Source organism: Crinia signifera, chromosome 1 (genome assembly GCF_055691185.1).
Source record: "Crinia signifera chromosome 1, ASM5569118v1, whole genome shotgun sequence".
Lineage (NCBI taxonomy): Eukaryota > Metazoa > Chordata > Amphibia > Anura > Myobatrachidae > Crinia > Crinia signifera.
Genome location: NC_139217.1, coordinates 423,455,813 through 423,473,452, shown reverse-complemented (window position 1 = coordinate 423,473,452; position 17,640 = coordinate 423,455,813). Strand labels below are relative to the sequence as shown.

Below are 17,640 nucleotides of genomic sequence, written 5' to 3'. Positions count from 1 at the left end.
AGGTCTTCAATCCAAACTCCTGAATTTGCATTAGTAGCAAATATTTCTGAAAACAAATGTAAGTAACTGCAAAAAAAGAAAAGTACAAAAAAAAAAAAAAGAAACACCACACACACAAACAGGATATTGTACCTTGTTTAATGTTCCTTGATTAAATCCATTTCCTTGAAACCCATAGGAGACACAGGGCACCAAAAAGTTAGCTTTAATTTCCCAGCAACTATGGCACCTGTATACCCTGCCCCCAGCCACAGGCAGCAAGCCCAAGGCAGTAGTGAGAAGTAGAGGTTGACTGGCACACACTCGAGTCCACATACACACACAAACATGCAGACATGGGGACCGGAAGTGAGGCAAAACTTTGCAAACCAGGTACATCAGGGTGGGCGCCCTGTGTTCACTATGGATTCTGAAGAATAGGATTTAATTAGGTAATAAATCTACTTTTTTCCCCCATCTAGTCGAAAGGGACACAGGTTAAACCGTGGGATGGCCCAAAGCTATCCCCCCATGGGAAGTGAACTCTCCTGAGACTCGCTGAGAACCCTTCGCACAAAGGCCTGCATCAACAGAGGCGAAGAAATCAAAGAAGTAAAACTTGAGAAATATATTGGCAGAGGAACATGTGGCTACCGGCAAAGGCAGCACGTCTAGTAGCCCAAGAAGTACCAACTGACCTGCCGGAATGTGCAGTCACCATGGCCAGGGCAGGGAGGTCTGCATCAAAATAAGCGTGGCTCTGTTGGTCGTATAGGGTTTTTAACAAGGTGGGCAATGTGAGCATTAACCCAGCGAAGGAAACTCATATGGCCCAATCCACAGCAGGTACAGCAGCAGACTAATAGCAGCAAAGTGCTTATAGACTTAGAAGCAGGATGTGCCCATACCTCTGTAAGAAGGTTCTCAAGCTACGCAGAAGGGAATTCAGCTAAAAGCTTCTTCTGATTCTTTAACACCAAAGCTCTAGACTTAAATCCTGTGCTTTTAATCAAAAGGCCCTTAACTGCCTTAATCATAGCCACCACAACTTCCACAGAGAAGGAATCCTCCGGGACAGAGGAGGTCTCAATATATGCTGTAACAGACACATCATCTTTATGGTCTGAGGAAACCTCAGAGTCCAAATCATAACCAGACAGGGGCATAGATCTGTCCTGTCTGAAGGGCCTGAGTTTGTAAGTGCGCACTCTAACATCTAATGGGAAAAATGCTGGCACCTGTGCCAACACCTGTACTGGCTGCATTATGGACAGCATCCATGTTGGAGCTACAGTCATTGGCTGCAAATCACCCGGAGATTGTAAGAGTGGCAGGCTGAGCCACTGTAGAGATACTAAGGTGGAGCAGACACAGAGGTTGCAAGCTTTTTAGCAAACTACAACACTACCTGTGAAAGGGAGGAGTTCCAAACCAGTTCCTAACAGGAAGCTGCAGACACAGAGACCTTCATGGAGAAGTACAGCGATACAAGTCCTGCAGTTACGCAAAAAAGGAGCGCCCACCTCCATGGGTTCTCTGCTCTAGGAACACATGGTACATAATTCTAAAAGTCCCCATACACAAAATTAAGGGACAGTGCAATGAATATGAAAGGACCACAAATACAAGAAATAAGCAGGGGACCACTTATCCTCCACCTCACATTTCTGACAAATCTGCCAAATTCCCTTGTTCAGGCCTGGCCAGGACACCCTCCCCTTTTTTCCATGTCTAAAAAAGTACAGACAGCTGCAGTTTAATCATCTAGGAGAATTATGCAGCAAAACACAAAGCGGAGATTTAATAGACTACAGAAAACTCAATTCACATGTGACTGTAGCAACGGGTGTCATTGGAGACTTCCCTAACCAGTCAGGTGGTAGTAGAAGAAGCTGATCACAGGGCTTCAGCAGTCTGCTCCAAGAAAATGAAGGGGAACAAAGCCTAACAGCGTCCTAACTCTGTACTTTATACCCTTAGGGCCTGATTTCAGACCCACTGCCTAGCGAGTGGCTAAGCACGGCCCAGACGACCGGCCACCCACCCATAGCAGGCTTCGGCTTCTCTGCGTTCCCAGGCAAACACTTAGAGTTTACATGGGGACGCTCAGAAAATGCTCGGCGTTTGCCCTCCCCTGGAGCGAACAGCTAGACGAGTGTGAAACCACGCCAAAGCCTTTTGCTCCTAGGGTTTGCAAATGTGCATAGACGCGTATTCGCAAACCCCAAACAATGGGTAAAGGGACGAATTTGGCCCCTTAGTTTGTTCCAATAGGACGAATGCAAAAAGTATTTGGTACTTGTGTAGTAGCACGATGGTGCATCGCATGCCTTAAGTTAAGGTACTAAAGGCACGCGATGGACCCGATTTTTTGTCTTTAACTGGCTCAATTGCCGGTAAAAGTCAAAATCGCGTTGATCGCGTCCCCTAATAAGGGGCCGCGATGCGACTGACACGATCAACGCGATGTCCCCATAGGGAACAATGTTAAAGTGAAAATCAGGTTGATCGCGTCATTCGCGGGCCATTATAATGGGATGCGATCAACCTGATTTTACGTAGGTGACAATGTGAAATGGGCCAATATGGCCCATTTCACATTGAATATGTGTAAAAAGCATGGTTAATGCCCCCCATAATTTTAACGCCACCCCGGTATTGACGCCAACCCGAAGCGTGGCGAGTGCAGTGAGCCCACGAGGGGCGGCGGTACGCGTCCTCCGACCTTTTCATACCCCTACTATACACGTCGGTGTGGAGTTGAGAATAGAAAGTGTGGCGAGCGAATCGAGCCCGAAGCGTGGGGAGCCCCGCGAGGGGACGCGGATACCTGTGAAGGCCGCGAGGGGACGCGATACCTGTGAAGATATCCGCAAGGCTCGCCACACTTTCTATTCTCAACTCCACGCCGACGTGGATAGTAGGGGTATGAAAAGGTCGGAGGACGCGTACCGCCGCCACTCGCAATGCTTTGGGTTGGCGTCAATAGCAGGGTGCCATTAAAATTGGGGGCCATTTGAAACATCAAGGGGGGCTTCTATTAAAATGGGGTGTTCCAAAGTAAAAATCGCGTAGATCGCATGCAATTTGGTTGGCATGCAATGCGATCAACGCCGACGCGATGCTTACAATCAAAATCGCGGGCACCATGCTACTACAGAAGCACCAAGTATTTTAATACAGGCCTATATGAACAATAAAAAAAAAAATGTAGAAACAGTTATACCATGGCTTCCTCTTGAAAGAAGCAGTCTGCTTTCTGATGCTGACAGCCCTTCTGTACAGCTACCAGTGGGTCTCAATATTAGCTCGAAGCCATGGATAAGAATTACAATATTTTTTTTAAGTCACATTTCTTTCTCCCAAAAGAAAATAACACATTTTAGTTCTTCATCCAAACATCTGGAAGGCAAGAGGCCCAAAAAAAAAACCCCTACTGCAGCTCACAGGATTAGGCAACACACAACTTCCTGAAGAATAAAACAAATTTATAAAATAAACACAACCTTGAATTTTGAACATTTCTTACATGCGTCACACTTGCCATTAAGCAAGCAATAGGTCTTAAATGCAAGCACCTAATGGCAATATAGGCTATGAACGTGCGTTTCATCTATTATTTACGCTTGATCTTTGGCATTACGGAACTCTGGCTAATTTGTCCATCTGTGCAGAGAGATCCACCAGTTTAGGCTCTGATGTTATATGCTACAAAACACGGCTTTTAAGTTTGGATAACATAAGTTTTAGAAAGACCTAAAAGGAAAACGATACTCATATTTTATTTATTTGTAACCAGTTTCAGGATAACTTTAGATAAAGGAATTCCTCAGCTGTCCACTAGAGGGCACAGGAGAACAATGGGTATAGCTTGGTGAGGAGAGGTCTGGCCACGAACTGTTACATCACTTTTCCCAGCAGCTCCAGCCATGGCGACCTCACTGCAGCACAGGGGTGTTCCGGTTCTCATCTCCTCATACTCAATCGCCTGAGATTTTGTCACATTAACGTAATTGTGAATATTCTCCAGTCACACAGATTGATTGCTATTCGATTGAAGAAAGTGCTCGCTCACGACTTCCCAACAGATGTTGAACTTGACTGCATTACTAGATTCGCATCTTCACTAGGTCTCTCTTCCACTGGACAAAATGTAGTCCTTGCAGACCAAAATTCGCAAGTTCCCCGGAACATCCAGGGTCCATTTACACTTGCATGGGGATTCTGGGTTCCATGGAAGCCACATTGTACATGGTGACGTATGCTCAGTTTAACTCATGTCTAGTGTTCCCGCTAGGCTGTTTTAGCAGGGCGCTGCGCCCTGCCCGATTTTTAAAGGGCAAAATGCGCCCTTCCCCTCTCGCAGCGCCCCGCTAAAACAGCCGCACGGGGAAGCACAGCGTCGCCGTAGACGGTGATGCCCGGCGCTTCCCCGGCAGCATAGTGGCTTTGTAGGGGTCGGTCCCACCCCTTTGATGACGCCGGCGGCCCGGGCACGCCCCTTTGATGACGCCGGCGGCACGGGCACGCCCCTTTGATGACGCCGGCGGCCCGGGCACGCCCCTTTGATGACGCCGGCGGCCCGGGCACGCCCCTTTGACGCCGGCGGCCCGGGCACGCCCCTTTGATGACGCCGGCGGCCCGGGCACGCCCCTTTGATGACGCCGGCGGCCCGGGACCACCCATTTCATGACGCCGGCAGCCCGGGACCGCCCCCAGCTGTGGCCCGGTCCGCCCCCCGGCACGGTCTGCATCCTAGAGTGAACACTACATGTCCACTTCTATTGGAAGTTCTAGTCACATGTCCATATTAAAGCACAGATGGATTATCCTCTTACCGGAGGAGGGGGAAGGTGTCATGACGGCATCTCAGCACAAACACACACCTTGATTGCGCCTAAATTACAGGGTGTTTTCCTGGAGCCTGTTTCTCTTAAAGCCTTTTGGTAGGCGTTTTTCTTCAGTCCTTCCTCAGGCTTGCTAATGTATCTGGATGTCTGAGGGCGAGGTATAGTGGAGATGGAGGCTGAAACTACTTGGGAAAAAAATTCAGCAAGCGTTGTACTGCCCAGACCTCGCCAAACTATATCCATTGTTCTCATGTGCCCCCTATGAACATGAAAATGATTTTAGGCTAGAAGAAAAAAAAATTTTTCTTCACAGCAGATTTATAGAAATCTGAATGCACTTTCTGATTAAATGTCAGCCTTACATTTCTATTTTAGCTAATTGACGAAATATCTGTTGGATTAAATGCAAAGGGGGGTATTCAATGTCAGGGGCACGGCTGTCGAGCTAGCGCGACAGCCGTGCCCCTGTCCCGTTCTCGGTTAGCTCGCCTGGAGCTCGGCAGTCGGGATTCAATGTCCTGGCCGCCGAGCGGCGAGAAGGGGGCGTGGCCGCGAGTTGCGGCCGGGAAGTGACGAGCTGCAGCCGGCAGCTCGTCACTTCCCGGCTGTTCTCGGCAGAACGAGCCCGACAGCTAGAGATGTCGGGCTCGTTCTGCCAGGAAACCCTGTTCAATGCTGTCGGGGAAGACAGCATTGAATAGGGCCCGTCGAGCATCTCCTCCACGGGAGATGCTCGACGGAGATTGCATACCCCCCAAAGTGTCAGAAAACAAAAAGGTGCATACCCCAAAGCACAGAACTTTCCGCACACTGTCTCAGCCCACTTAATGGAATCCAAACATTTGAACTTATCAAGCATAATGTAACAATATTGATAACCGTGGAGGACTTGGGTGAAAAACAATAAAAAGCAAATTATCTTGCTTTTGGACAGAAAGACACTGCAAACATAAAAAGTACTATATTTAACTCTTATCCCATCTATTAGACTTTTGGGCTTTAAGGTCAGTGAAGGTAGTAGATAAGTAGAATAGTCTCCTATCAGAGGTGGTAGAGTCAAAAACAGTAGAGCAATTTAAACATGCTTGGGATAGGCATATTGATATAATTACAAAGAAATAAGGATCAAATATGGGTTGAGCTAACAGGTTTAAAAAAGTGTCAGACTACATGGGCCAAGTGGTTCTTATCTGCCGTCAAATTCTATGATTGGATGAGTACGCTCAACAATAGAACACAGCTCTGCCCCCCACATAGCTGAGAAAGGGTATTAAAAAATGATTAATGCACTTCTTAAGTGCATAAGTGATGGTGATATTTTGCACTTTAAAAGTACGATGTCCTGATGAAAAGGTGATCCCGCCTTGAAACGTTGAAATGACAATCTTGAACATGTCTACTGTTTCACTAAAATAAATTTTCTGACTAAAGCCGGTGAGTGCACTTAGTAGTTCCAAGTCCATCAAACTTCTGTGAAATCAAACTGTCCACTTAGGAAGCAACACTGATTGACGATCAACTTCACATGCTGTTGTGCAAATGGAATAGACAACAGGTGGAAATTATAGGCAATTAGCAAGACACCCCCAATAAAGGAGTTGTTCTGCAGGTGGTGACCACAGACCACTTCTCAGCTCCTATGCTTTCTGGCTGATGTTTTGGTCACTTTTGAAAGCTGGCGGTGCTTTCACTTTAGTGGTAGCATGAGACGGAGTTTACAACCCACAAAAGTGACTCAGATTGTGCAGCTCATCCAGGATAGCACATCAATGCGAGCTGTGGCAAGAAGGTTTGCTGTGTTTGTCAGAGCATGGAGGCGCTACCAGGAGACAGGCTAGTACATCAGGAAATATAGAGGAGGCGGTAGGACTGCTACCGCCGCCTTTGTGCAAGGAGGAACAGGAGGAGCACTGCCAGAGCCCTGCAAAATGACCTCCAGCAGGCCAAAAATGTGCATGTGTCTACTCAAACAGTCAGAAAAACAGAATCCATGAGGGTGGTATGAGGCCCGACGTCCACAGGTAGGGGTTGTGCTTACAGCACAACACCGTGCAGGATGTTTGGCATTTGCCAGAGAACACCAATATTGGCAAATTTGCCACTGGCACCCTGTGCTCTTCACAGATGAAAGCAGGTTCATACTGTGCACAAGAGACAGACGTGAGAGTCTGGAGATGCCAAGGAGAATGTTCTGCTGCCTGCAACATCCTCCAGCATGACCGGTTTGGCAGTGGGTCAGTAATGGTGTGGGGTGGCAATTCTTTGGGGGGCCACACAGCCCTCCATCGCCAGAGGTAGCCTGACTGCCATTAGGTACCAAGATGAGATCCTCAGACCCCTTGTGAGACCATATGATGGTGCAGTTGGCCCTGGGTTCTTCCTAATGCAAGACAACGCTAGACCTCATGTGGCTGAAGTGTGTCAGCAAGACGAAGGCGTTGATGCTATGAACTGGCCCGCCCGTTCCCCAGACTGGAATTTTAAGCACATCTGGGACATCATGTCTCGCTCCATCCACCAACATTGCACCACATACTGTCCAGGAATTGGCAGATGCTTTAGTTCAGGTCTGGGAGGAGATCCCTCAGGAGACCATCTGCCACCTCATGGAGGAGCATGCCCAGGTGTTGTAGGGAGGTCATACAGGCACGTGCGGGCCACACACACTACTGAGCCTCATTTTGACTTGTTTTAAGGACATTACATCAAAGGGGTATCAGCCTGTAGTGTTTTTCCACTTTAATTTTGAGTGTGACTCCACATCCAGACCTCCATGGGTTAATACATTTGATTTCCATTGATAATTGTGTGATTTTGTTGTCAGTACGTTCAACTATGTAAATAACAAAGTATATAAAAATAATATTTCATTCATATAGATCTAGGATGTGTTATGTTAGTGTTCCCTTTATTTTTTGGAGCAGTGTGTATGTGTACGTGTGTGTGTGTGTGTACATACACACACACACACACACACACACACAAAATATAAACATGTGCATTAACAAAATCAGCCTTAAAAAGGCATAGAGCAAAAGGAATACGGTCATTAGATCTACAGCAACTAGGGCGACAAGCATTGGGTAGACATGGGGTTTCTCACTGGTTTTTGAGCCAACATGCGGTATTTCATGCCCTATCATCCACCACGGCATGGTGGGAGTATAAAATAGTGTGCCAAGCGTGGCGAAGCACCGCGAGCGATGCGGTGCACTTCAAACTGTGTCCATGTCGACTGTGTTCTCATTTGGGTAAAAAAATAAAAATAAATTAAAAACCCCATGTCGACCTTTTGACTGTCGACCTAATCCTTGTGTCGACCTAGACCCATGTCGACCTAGTTGTTGTAGATCTAACAACCCACACCTCAGCAAAATAGGTACTTGTGTATTATCACGACGCCCGTCGCGTTGCATCGCATACCACTAATTAAGGTATGCGATGGACCAGATTTGAGGCTTTTCCCGGGATGAGTGTACAATTTATATGTCGCGAATTCAATGTAAAATACCCACCCAGACCCGATTTTTAATTATATCCCCAACCTGATGAGTAATGACAATGTTAAATGCCCCCCCCCACTATCAAGGCCAACCTATCCACGTCGGCATGGAGTAGATCCTATATAGTGTGGCGAGCGCAGCGAGCCCGAAGCGTGCCCCACGCATTACTTCACAAGTATTACGCGTCCCCTCGCCACGCTTCGGGCTCGGTAGCTCGTCACACTATATAAAATCAACTCCACGCCGACGTGGATAGTGGCGGTATGAAAAGGTCGGCGGACTCGCTGCGGTCGCAATGCTTTGGGTTGGCGTTGATAGTGGGGTGGCGTTAACAATGGGGGGGGGGGGGGGCGCATTTGAACATAGTCATTACCCATCAGTGTGGATGTACAATCTAAAATCGGGTCTGGGGGGGGCATTTAACATAGTAATCAGGCATGTGGGTGCCTGTACAATTAAAAATCGGGTATAATCGCGTCTTATCGCATTGCATGCGATCGTATGGTCAGATAACCAAGAGCAACATGATGGAAAAAAATGTCTTACTTCACATGTGTTGTAATCCTCAGAGTCCAATAGACCACACAACTTTGGCAGGAGCTCAGGCCAATTCTGTAACTCTCCTTTTGAAGCAATTGTTGTGATCAGGATACCTGGAGATGAAAGATTTGCATAAAGTGATTGGAAATTAGAAAGTGAGATTACATTCTAAATCCGGGCATACATTATACAATTACCTGGGCAACCAGCCTGATATAGTCAGACTGCCCAGGTATTTTTGCAGTTGGGAAATAATGGGCTAGATCAGGCTTTCCCAACCACGGTCCTCAAGGCACACCAACAGTGCAGGTTTTAGTGATATCCAGGCTTCAGCACATATGGTTTAATCAGAATCACCCAGGTACTAATTAAGTCCCCTGTGCTGAAGCCTGGATGTCACCAAAACCTGCAATGTTGATGTGCCTTGAGGACCGTGGTTGGGAAAGCCTGGGCTAGATGTACTAAGCTGCAAAAACTGATAAAGCCGAGCTATGTGGAGACATCAGTGTGCAGGGGTTATCTTTCCACCTCTATTTTTCCTTTTTATTCTCCATCTTCCTCTTCAGCCCTTCTTCCCTTTTTGTTTACATTTCCGCATTATTTTCCTTCTCTGTACTAATCTATGCAGTATCAATACATCAACCACTAGATGGTGTGATAGAGCTAGGAACACTTAATTAAGAAACACTATATTATAATGAACTATTATAGATATTTCGCAAGTCTTTTAGAGTTAATTGGACATTATTCTTAATTAATTCTCTTTAATTTCTTAAAGCAAAATATTGTAAATACCACATTTGTAAATATAACAGTGTGTGTGTGTGTGTAAGCTATGACGGCGATAAGTGCTGATAGCTCACATTCATTATTCAACTGACCCCCCTTCACTCGCCATTTCCACCTCGCTGATTCTTTTCAGTGAGGTGGAAACGGCAAGTGCGGCCACCAAAACGGTGAGGCCCGCCACTACAGTGGGATGGCTGCATTTGTGGTGAACCTCACCATCCAGTGGAATTCTCACCGTCCTCTGACTGGGAGGATTTCCCTGGAACATTGTATACGCGAGCGGATCAGACGGTTAGGATGGCTTGTTTTTGGTGATCCTCATCGAAAACAGGGCATCCTTGCCACACAACCCCCCTCGACGGCGGCATTGAAAACGCACAGGCGGTATGGATGGTGTAATGTTCAGTATTACTGCCTAACAGCACTGAGGTCATGGGTTAGATTCCCACCATGGCTCTAACTGTGCAGAGTTTGTGTATTCTCCCTGTACTTGCGTGGGTTTCCTCCCTCAATCCAAAAATATACCGGTAGGTTAATTGGCTCCCAACAAATTAACCCTAGAATGTCTGTGTGTGCGTGTACATGTGGTAGGGAATATAGATTGTAAGCTCCACTGGGGCAGGGACAGATGTGAATGTTTAAATATTCTCTGTAAAGCGCTGCGGAATATGTATGCGCTATATAAGAAACTGTTAATAAATAATACTGCCCATTGTGTTTTCAAGGATATTCGACTCAAAGTCAGCACAATTTTAAGACATAAGCTATACCATGGTAAGCATTTAAAGGGCACACTGGCTCAGCATGAACAGCCGTCTCACATGTATTTGGAACAGACCTGTATACACATGGATGACTGGGCCTTTCTATAATGAAATAACTAGTACATTTGGTTATCTGCAGACAGAACTCTCAAGAAGGCACTTACCAACTGTTGCTCGAATTAGTGGGGACGAGTCACCGATGTTATTCAAACATTCACTCTTTATAAAGTCAGTCACCCCATTGGGGAAGTTCTGAAAATGAGCTTTAACATTATTTTTCAGGATCAGCCCACTCAAAGAACGTGTAGGCTCATCTGGAAGAGAAAACGGTTCAGTATTCAGAGATATGTAGATTAAATTAGAACATAGGACACTCACAACATACATTAAAGTGTACAGCATTGTAACAAACTGCAATATAATATTTTAAACTTAATGAAACCAGAAAAACAATAAATGTATACGGACAAAAAAAAAACAAAACACTGCTAAAACCTTAGAATTGAGTGGCCAGATATTAAATGGGCAAGGTCACATACCCTCCAAGATGACCAAATCCATTAGGTACAGGGGTAGATGTAGTGAGAGCCAAATTAATTTGTCAAAATAGGTGAGAAAATTGCCAAACAAACATTTTTCATCACCATAATGACCTGTAATGTTACTCTATATAGGATTTTTTAAAAATGTATTTAAAACACATTTTTTTTTATTTGAATTTACAAAACAAATGAGAGCGACGATGGCAAATTTGGCAGATATTTTGCACATCTATTGCAGATGTTGGTATTCAGAAGGTTAAGCCTGGTGAAGTGATAAAGTGGTGATAAGAGTTGATTGGCTGGTGCGTTATCACTTCCACTTTATCACTTCACCAGGCTTTATACATCTTCCCAAAATGCTCCCACTCCTGGACTTCCCTCTCAATGTATGATTGCCATCACCTGTGTTGAACTAGTTAATTGATGAGAAGGGTTTTTCAACAAAGGTGACTGCAATCGTACATTAAGCGGGAAGCCCAGGAGCAGAGCACTTTATACATAATAGAAATGTTGTAGGGTGTGTGGTCATGTAATCTGTCAAAACCTTAAGGGGGGTATTCAATGTCAGGGTCACGGCAGTCGAGCTTGCTCGACCGCCGTAACCCAGTCCCGGTCAGCTCGACCGAGAACATGCAGGCGGGATTCAATGTCCCGCCTGCCGGGGAGCTAAAAGGGGGCGTGGCCGCGAGTTGCGGCCGGGAAGAGGCGAGCTGCAGCGGCCGGCTCGTCACTTCCCAGCTGTTCTCGGCATAACGAGCCTGACAGCTAGTGATGTCGGACTCGTTCTGCCGAGATACCCTGCTCAATGCTGTCGGGGAAGACAGCATTGAATAGGGCCCGGCGGGCATCTCCCCGATGGGAGGTGCTCGCCGGAGATTGAATATCCCCCTAAACCAGTCCCTGGTAACTACCATAGACATCAACTGCAAACACTTTGTAATCAAGTGCACCCCCTTCAACTCAGACTCTTATTATTGCACTACTCTACCATCTTTTAAGGTGCCCATACACGTGCCGATTCTGGCGCCGCGATGTGTGCTTTGAGATGCGCACTCCCACGGCCTCTCATCGCACAGTACAAAAATTATGTGCAGCACATACTTTTTGTACTTGCTTTTTATCGCATTGCATGCACAAGGCATGCAATGCGATGCTATTTAAGCTCAAAACGCACGGCTGAATAGTCACGTGTATGGGCACCTTTAATTATTCATACAAAGCAATTGTGTATTTTACATCTAGACTACTAACTGTAGTCTAGTTGATGGCATGGTGGTACCCCAACACAGATCTAAGCTGGACTGCATTACAAATTGGAGTTTCTTTTTGACTCTTAGATACTCATGCAGATACAATGCATCACTGTGCTCCCAACATGTAATCACACTCAGTGAAATGGGTGGCACTGAGTTATGTAATGGGACACTAAGAATTCTAATATGACAAAATTAATACAACTCCCTTTCAAGACTTAACATTTCAAGGAAACATCATATTAAACTGGCCCAAGTTCCCAACAGCTGGATATTTTCTTTCCACATGAAAAAATTTACCATTAGATAATGGAAAAATCCATTTAGCTTTCAAGTTACATGTAAAAATCTAACCAACAAATATCTCTCTTACAATGAGAGTACACAAGATAACAGCACACACAAAGAATGTCACCGACATGTGGGGATAGATTTACTAGATTACTATAAATCATCTAAATTCAAATGTTGTGTTTTAGGGGCCTTAACTCAATTTTACTAAAAGCGGGTGATGTGCTTTATGGAGCCCACACACGCACCGATGCCGGTGGTGCGATGCTATGCGATGGGGTGCACGCTCCCGCAGCACCTCATCGCACAGTACAAAAAGTATGTGCTGCACATACTTTTTGTACTAGCTTTTTCTAGCATCGCATCGCATCGCATGCACATCGTATGCACAAGGCATACGATGCGATGCTATGTGTGCTAGTCAAGCCCACAACGCACGCCGGGAACGGTGCGTGTGTGGGCACCTTAAGATTCATAATGAGTATATAACAAAAAGTAAAACACCTTTAAATGCCCCCCGCTTCCCCCAACTGCCTGAAGCTTTAGCCTTGCCATCAAGGATGTCTCTAGGTATAATAATGTAGTAATCCCAACTACTGTTATGCTGGCTCTGCCCATTGTTGTTTTGGATAAAAAAGAAAGAGGAACCACAAGTGCAGCCAAAGCTGCTGTATAGGGAAGTGTGTAAGTCCCCCAAAATTACTCAAGTCAAAAAGAAGTGTATACAGCACTTCGGTTTAAACTGAAAGATGCACACTAATGAGAATTATCATCAATTATGCTAATATATCTGTATATTTAGTAATAAATGTATATTTTTTACATGTGATAGTGTGCATCTTTCAGTTTAAACCCAAGCGCTGTATACACTTCTTTTTGACCATTGTTGATTTGGGGCCGCCCACATGAGGCCACTTCCAGAAATCTTCCAGGGCCACTTTCATTCCCCAATCCACCTATGTAAAAGGGATATCAGTGTCACCACGTCCCAGTAGATCATGGTGTGGTCTCTACCACCACTGGTTATTTGGAGGTTGTTCCTATAGGACATTGATCAGCAAAAATGTAAGTAAAAGTATAGTGACCAGTGGACAGCTTAATAGAAGCCCCCTACATAATGGTGCCTGCTACTGCCGTAGCTAGCTGGCTGGTGGCAGAGTATAGTGGAGAGTGAGTCTGTGGATGCTAGGGGATGGTAACCACTTGGTGCCCAGACTCTCTCCTCCCCAGGCTATACAGTAGCTAGTGTTCCCTGTGCCCCCCAGTGGATGCAAGAGGAAATACAGGTTAAGTGCACCCTCAGAGATTTAGCACAGACTGTAATTTAAAAAAAAAAATCCAGGTTTTAGGTTTGGGAACTAAATGACTGCGGTAAGTCTCACGTATAATTGAATTGACATTACCACAATTAGCAGCCTTATAACATACACACATGAATTTCCACAAAGTGATGGATCCCATCTGCTTGATGCGTTTGGCAAATGTGAAGGACAAGCATGGACGGATACAGCAGATGCTGGAAATATGAGTCAGCAGAACTTTATATCTTAGAGCTCTTTAGGATCAATAGCTCCAGTCTATTTTTATTATGTAATGTTTAGTGGCCAATGGTAGAATGTCACAGGCTATCACTTTGGCATGCATACAATATAAATCCCAATGCTGCATCCAAAAAGGCAGAAACATCTGTATTATGATGCAGCGCAACACACCCTCATATAATGACCTGAGCAACGGCAAGGACACACATGCTCCAAGTATAGGATCTTGAAACACAAAACTTTAATGATGTAGCCAAATAAGCAAGGAAGTTTAGGAACAAAATAGCCATGCCGTTATCATGGCAACAGCAGTTTTAGAAAAAATTCTTTCTATACATATATCGCAGTGGAGAAATTGGACACCAATAACCTTACAGACTCTTAAGAAATTGAGATTTGAATTTCAAAATAAAATAAATAAAGCGTATATATTACACACACATTTCCAATTCAACTACTGCCCATTTGGTTTGCAGTTCTAATAATGGAAATGTGCTATGAAAGCAGAGAGCAAAACAAAAAAAGCTAAAAAAAGGATCCATCTAGAAAAAATGGGTACTGCTTTCCTAGCACGGCGCCCACGATCTAGATTGTATGTGTGGGGCTGATATCTCAAGCATCTCATGCATCTTATGTGTTTGTGCGGCATAAAATGCATGAGATTATGCAATCGACGAGATTAGCATCTCATGCATATTATGTGTTTGTGCGGCATAAGATGCATGAGATGATGCAATCAACGCGATTTTTACATTGGAATCAATGTAAAAAGCCCCCAAAACCCCAATTTTAATTGCTACCCCCCCCCTAATTATTTTTGCATTCTGTTTTGTTTTTACTCTTTGAAAATAAAAAGATCATTATACTGATTTGTATGATACACATTTTTTATGGTCTTGCGCCGCAGCTATTCATTTATTCTGTTTACCTTAAACTTAAGGCATACAATCAATGAGACGGGCGCCGTGCTAGGAAAGCAGTACCAAAAAATAGGATTTTGGGTACCTACCGGTAAATCCTTTTCTCGTAGTCCATATGGGATACTGGGTTGTATACTATGGGGTAGAGATCCTCCGCAGGAGAGACAGGCACATTAAAGCTTTCAGTGTGGGTGCACTGGCTCCTCCTCTCTACCCTCCCTCCACTAGTCAGTAAATGAAAAACTGTGCCGAAGGAGAGCTATGTGAGGAGGTATGTGAACAATAATTGTGGTGAGATTCTCACAGCACACCCAAACCAAAATAATAAAATAAAATAACAAAAGTAGGTGAACCATAACAACACTTCTGGGATCACCAATAAACCTTGGAGAAGGTATATATATATATATATATATATATATATATATATATATATATATATATATATAAACAAACGACCAGGAGGCGGCACTCGATCAAAGTAGCAGTCAGGAGACAAGTATCTCTTAATCAACGTTTCGAACTTTTATTTCAGTTCTTCATCAGGATATAAAACATTAACACACAATAAGCATATTTATACATACCACCATAAGTGCATGCCGAATCAGCAGACTCCTTCCATATGTGCGGGGGAAGTGGTGACTTCGGTCTTTACAAAACCTACGGACCGTAATACCATCTTACATGCCACCAGTTGCCACCCTAATACATGTAAATTCAGCTTACCGTATTCCCAGTTCCTTCGTGCCAAACGGATCTGTAGCACGGAGTCTTTGGCTGAGCAGCAGATTGACATCATGGTACTCAAATTCTTGGAGAGGGGCTATGGTGCGGATCTGCTGCAAGAAGCCAAACGTAAAGCACTATCTAAAGACAGGGAAACGCTTTTGATTTATAATCAAAAAACCTCAGAGAGGAAGCGTCTGCCATGGGTAAACCACTTCAATGTGGCCAGTACAGATGTCAGTGCCACCACCAAAAAACTTTGGCCTCTTATACAGATGGATAAGTCACTTAAATTATCTGATACAGCCATCATGCCATGCTACACTCGTGGCAGGAGTGTGCGTGACATGGTGGTTAAAACTGACATTGCCAAACTTCAAACATCTGGTAGTGAACAGTTTCTGGGCACACGCCCTGGCTGTTTCAGGTGTCTCAACTGTATTACATGCAGAGCTTTAATTACTGGTGATTCTTTTTGCCATCCCTTTAGTGGTAAACGTTTCACTTTGAGACATAGAGTTACATGTACCACCCGTTTTATTGTGTATATGATTTCCTGTCCATGCTCCCTAAATTATATTGGGAAAACAGACCGTACCCTTAGGGAACGCATGGCAGGACACAGGCACTCCATTAAAATGGCTTTGGAAAAGGGATCGAGCGACCAGCCGGTCGCCCGTCACTTTCTGGAAGCCAGGCATACAATACCCATGCTCCGCTATATGGTTATTGACCATATTCCTGCATCCTTACGACGAGGCAACCGCTCTCTGAAGTTACTACAATGCGAGGCACAATGGATCCAACGTTTAAATACCATTGCACCCAACGGGCTCAATGAGCATAGGGGTCTTCATTGCTTTCTGTGATCTTGAATGAGTTGAATTTGCGTTGATTCATTTTTGCAACATATACCCACTCTAAAAATTGTGTTCCTGCTTATGTTTTAGTATAACTTCAGCTCAATGTACGATTTTTCTGAACGGTGTGTCTTAAAGGCATTCTTAATGAAGTATCTTCTTCATGCACAGTGGTACTCTGTTATGATTTATGATTAACGCTATAATTCATGATTTATTCAATAATTGTATATTTGCCATTATGAGACCGCCATGTAATACGTATTCTCCGTTGCATATTCCTCCTTCTCTTTTAATATTTTTATTGTTCTATGTATTTTTTTAGATGTGCTTTTGTATAGTGTAATATGTCACTTCATCTATAATTAGATGCACTTACACGCTATTTTTAGCTGCACGGCAAATGCCTATTGTATATTCGCTTTTGATGCGTCTTCTGTTATTTTGGTTGCCATAACAACCTGATGCCGGCTCTGACGCCCCGCTCACGTGATGACGCTGACGCACTGACGCGCTGTTGTGGCGCGGCGGGCGTTGATGACGTCACGTCTATGGCGGGACGGAAGGAGTCTGCTGATTCGGCATGCACTTATGGTGGTATGTATAAATATGCTTATTGTGTGTTAATGTTTTATATCCTGATGAAGAACTGAAATAAAAGTTCGAAACGTTGATTAAGAGATACTTGTCTCCTGACTGCTACTTTGATCGAGTGCCGCCTCCTGGTCGTTTGTTTGTGTCCCTGAGGGGAATTGGATGGCACCGGCTCTACAAAGGGTAAAGGTTGTGCTGCTCCCACCTGGACTTCTATATATATATATATATATATATATATTAACAAGGCAACAAGCCTGAACAGTGTAAGGAACAGAACCATTACAGCAGAAAGCCGCACAGAGGCGGGCTCCCAGTATCCCATATGGACTACGAGAAAAGGATTTACCGGTAGGTACCCAAAATCCTATTTTCTCTACCGTCCAATGGGATACTGGGTTGTATACTATGGGGAGGTCCCAAAGCTACCAGAACGGGCGGAGTCTGCTGTAAAACCGCTTGTCCGAACTGGGAATCCTCCCTGG

At 44.7% G+C, this 17,640-nt stretch overlaps 1 protein-coding gene across 3 annotated transcripts in view; it reads right to left on the bottom strand.

The window, feature by feature from the left end:
* TNPO1 (transportin 1) overlaps positions 1 to 17,640 on the bottom strand; it is a 96,455-nt gene that overhangs the window by 42,607 nt on the left and 36,208 nt on the right. For all 3 annotated transcript variants that reach the window (XR_014450526.1, XM_083151889.1, XM_083151890.1), the window contains exons 3-4: positions 10,590 to 10,739; positions 8,879 to 8,985 (exon numbers count right to left, since the gene is read on the bottom strand). Coding sequence is in view for 2 of the 3 variants with exons in the window: in XM_083151889.1 (XP_083008015.1) it covers positions 8,879 to 8,985; positions 10,590 to 10,739 (257 nt within the window). In the remaining variant the exon portion in view is untranslated. The remainder of the gene's footprint in view (positions 1 to 8,878; positions 8,986 to 10,589; positions 10,740 to 17,640) is intronic.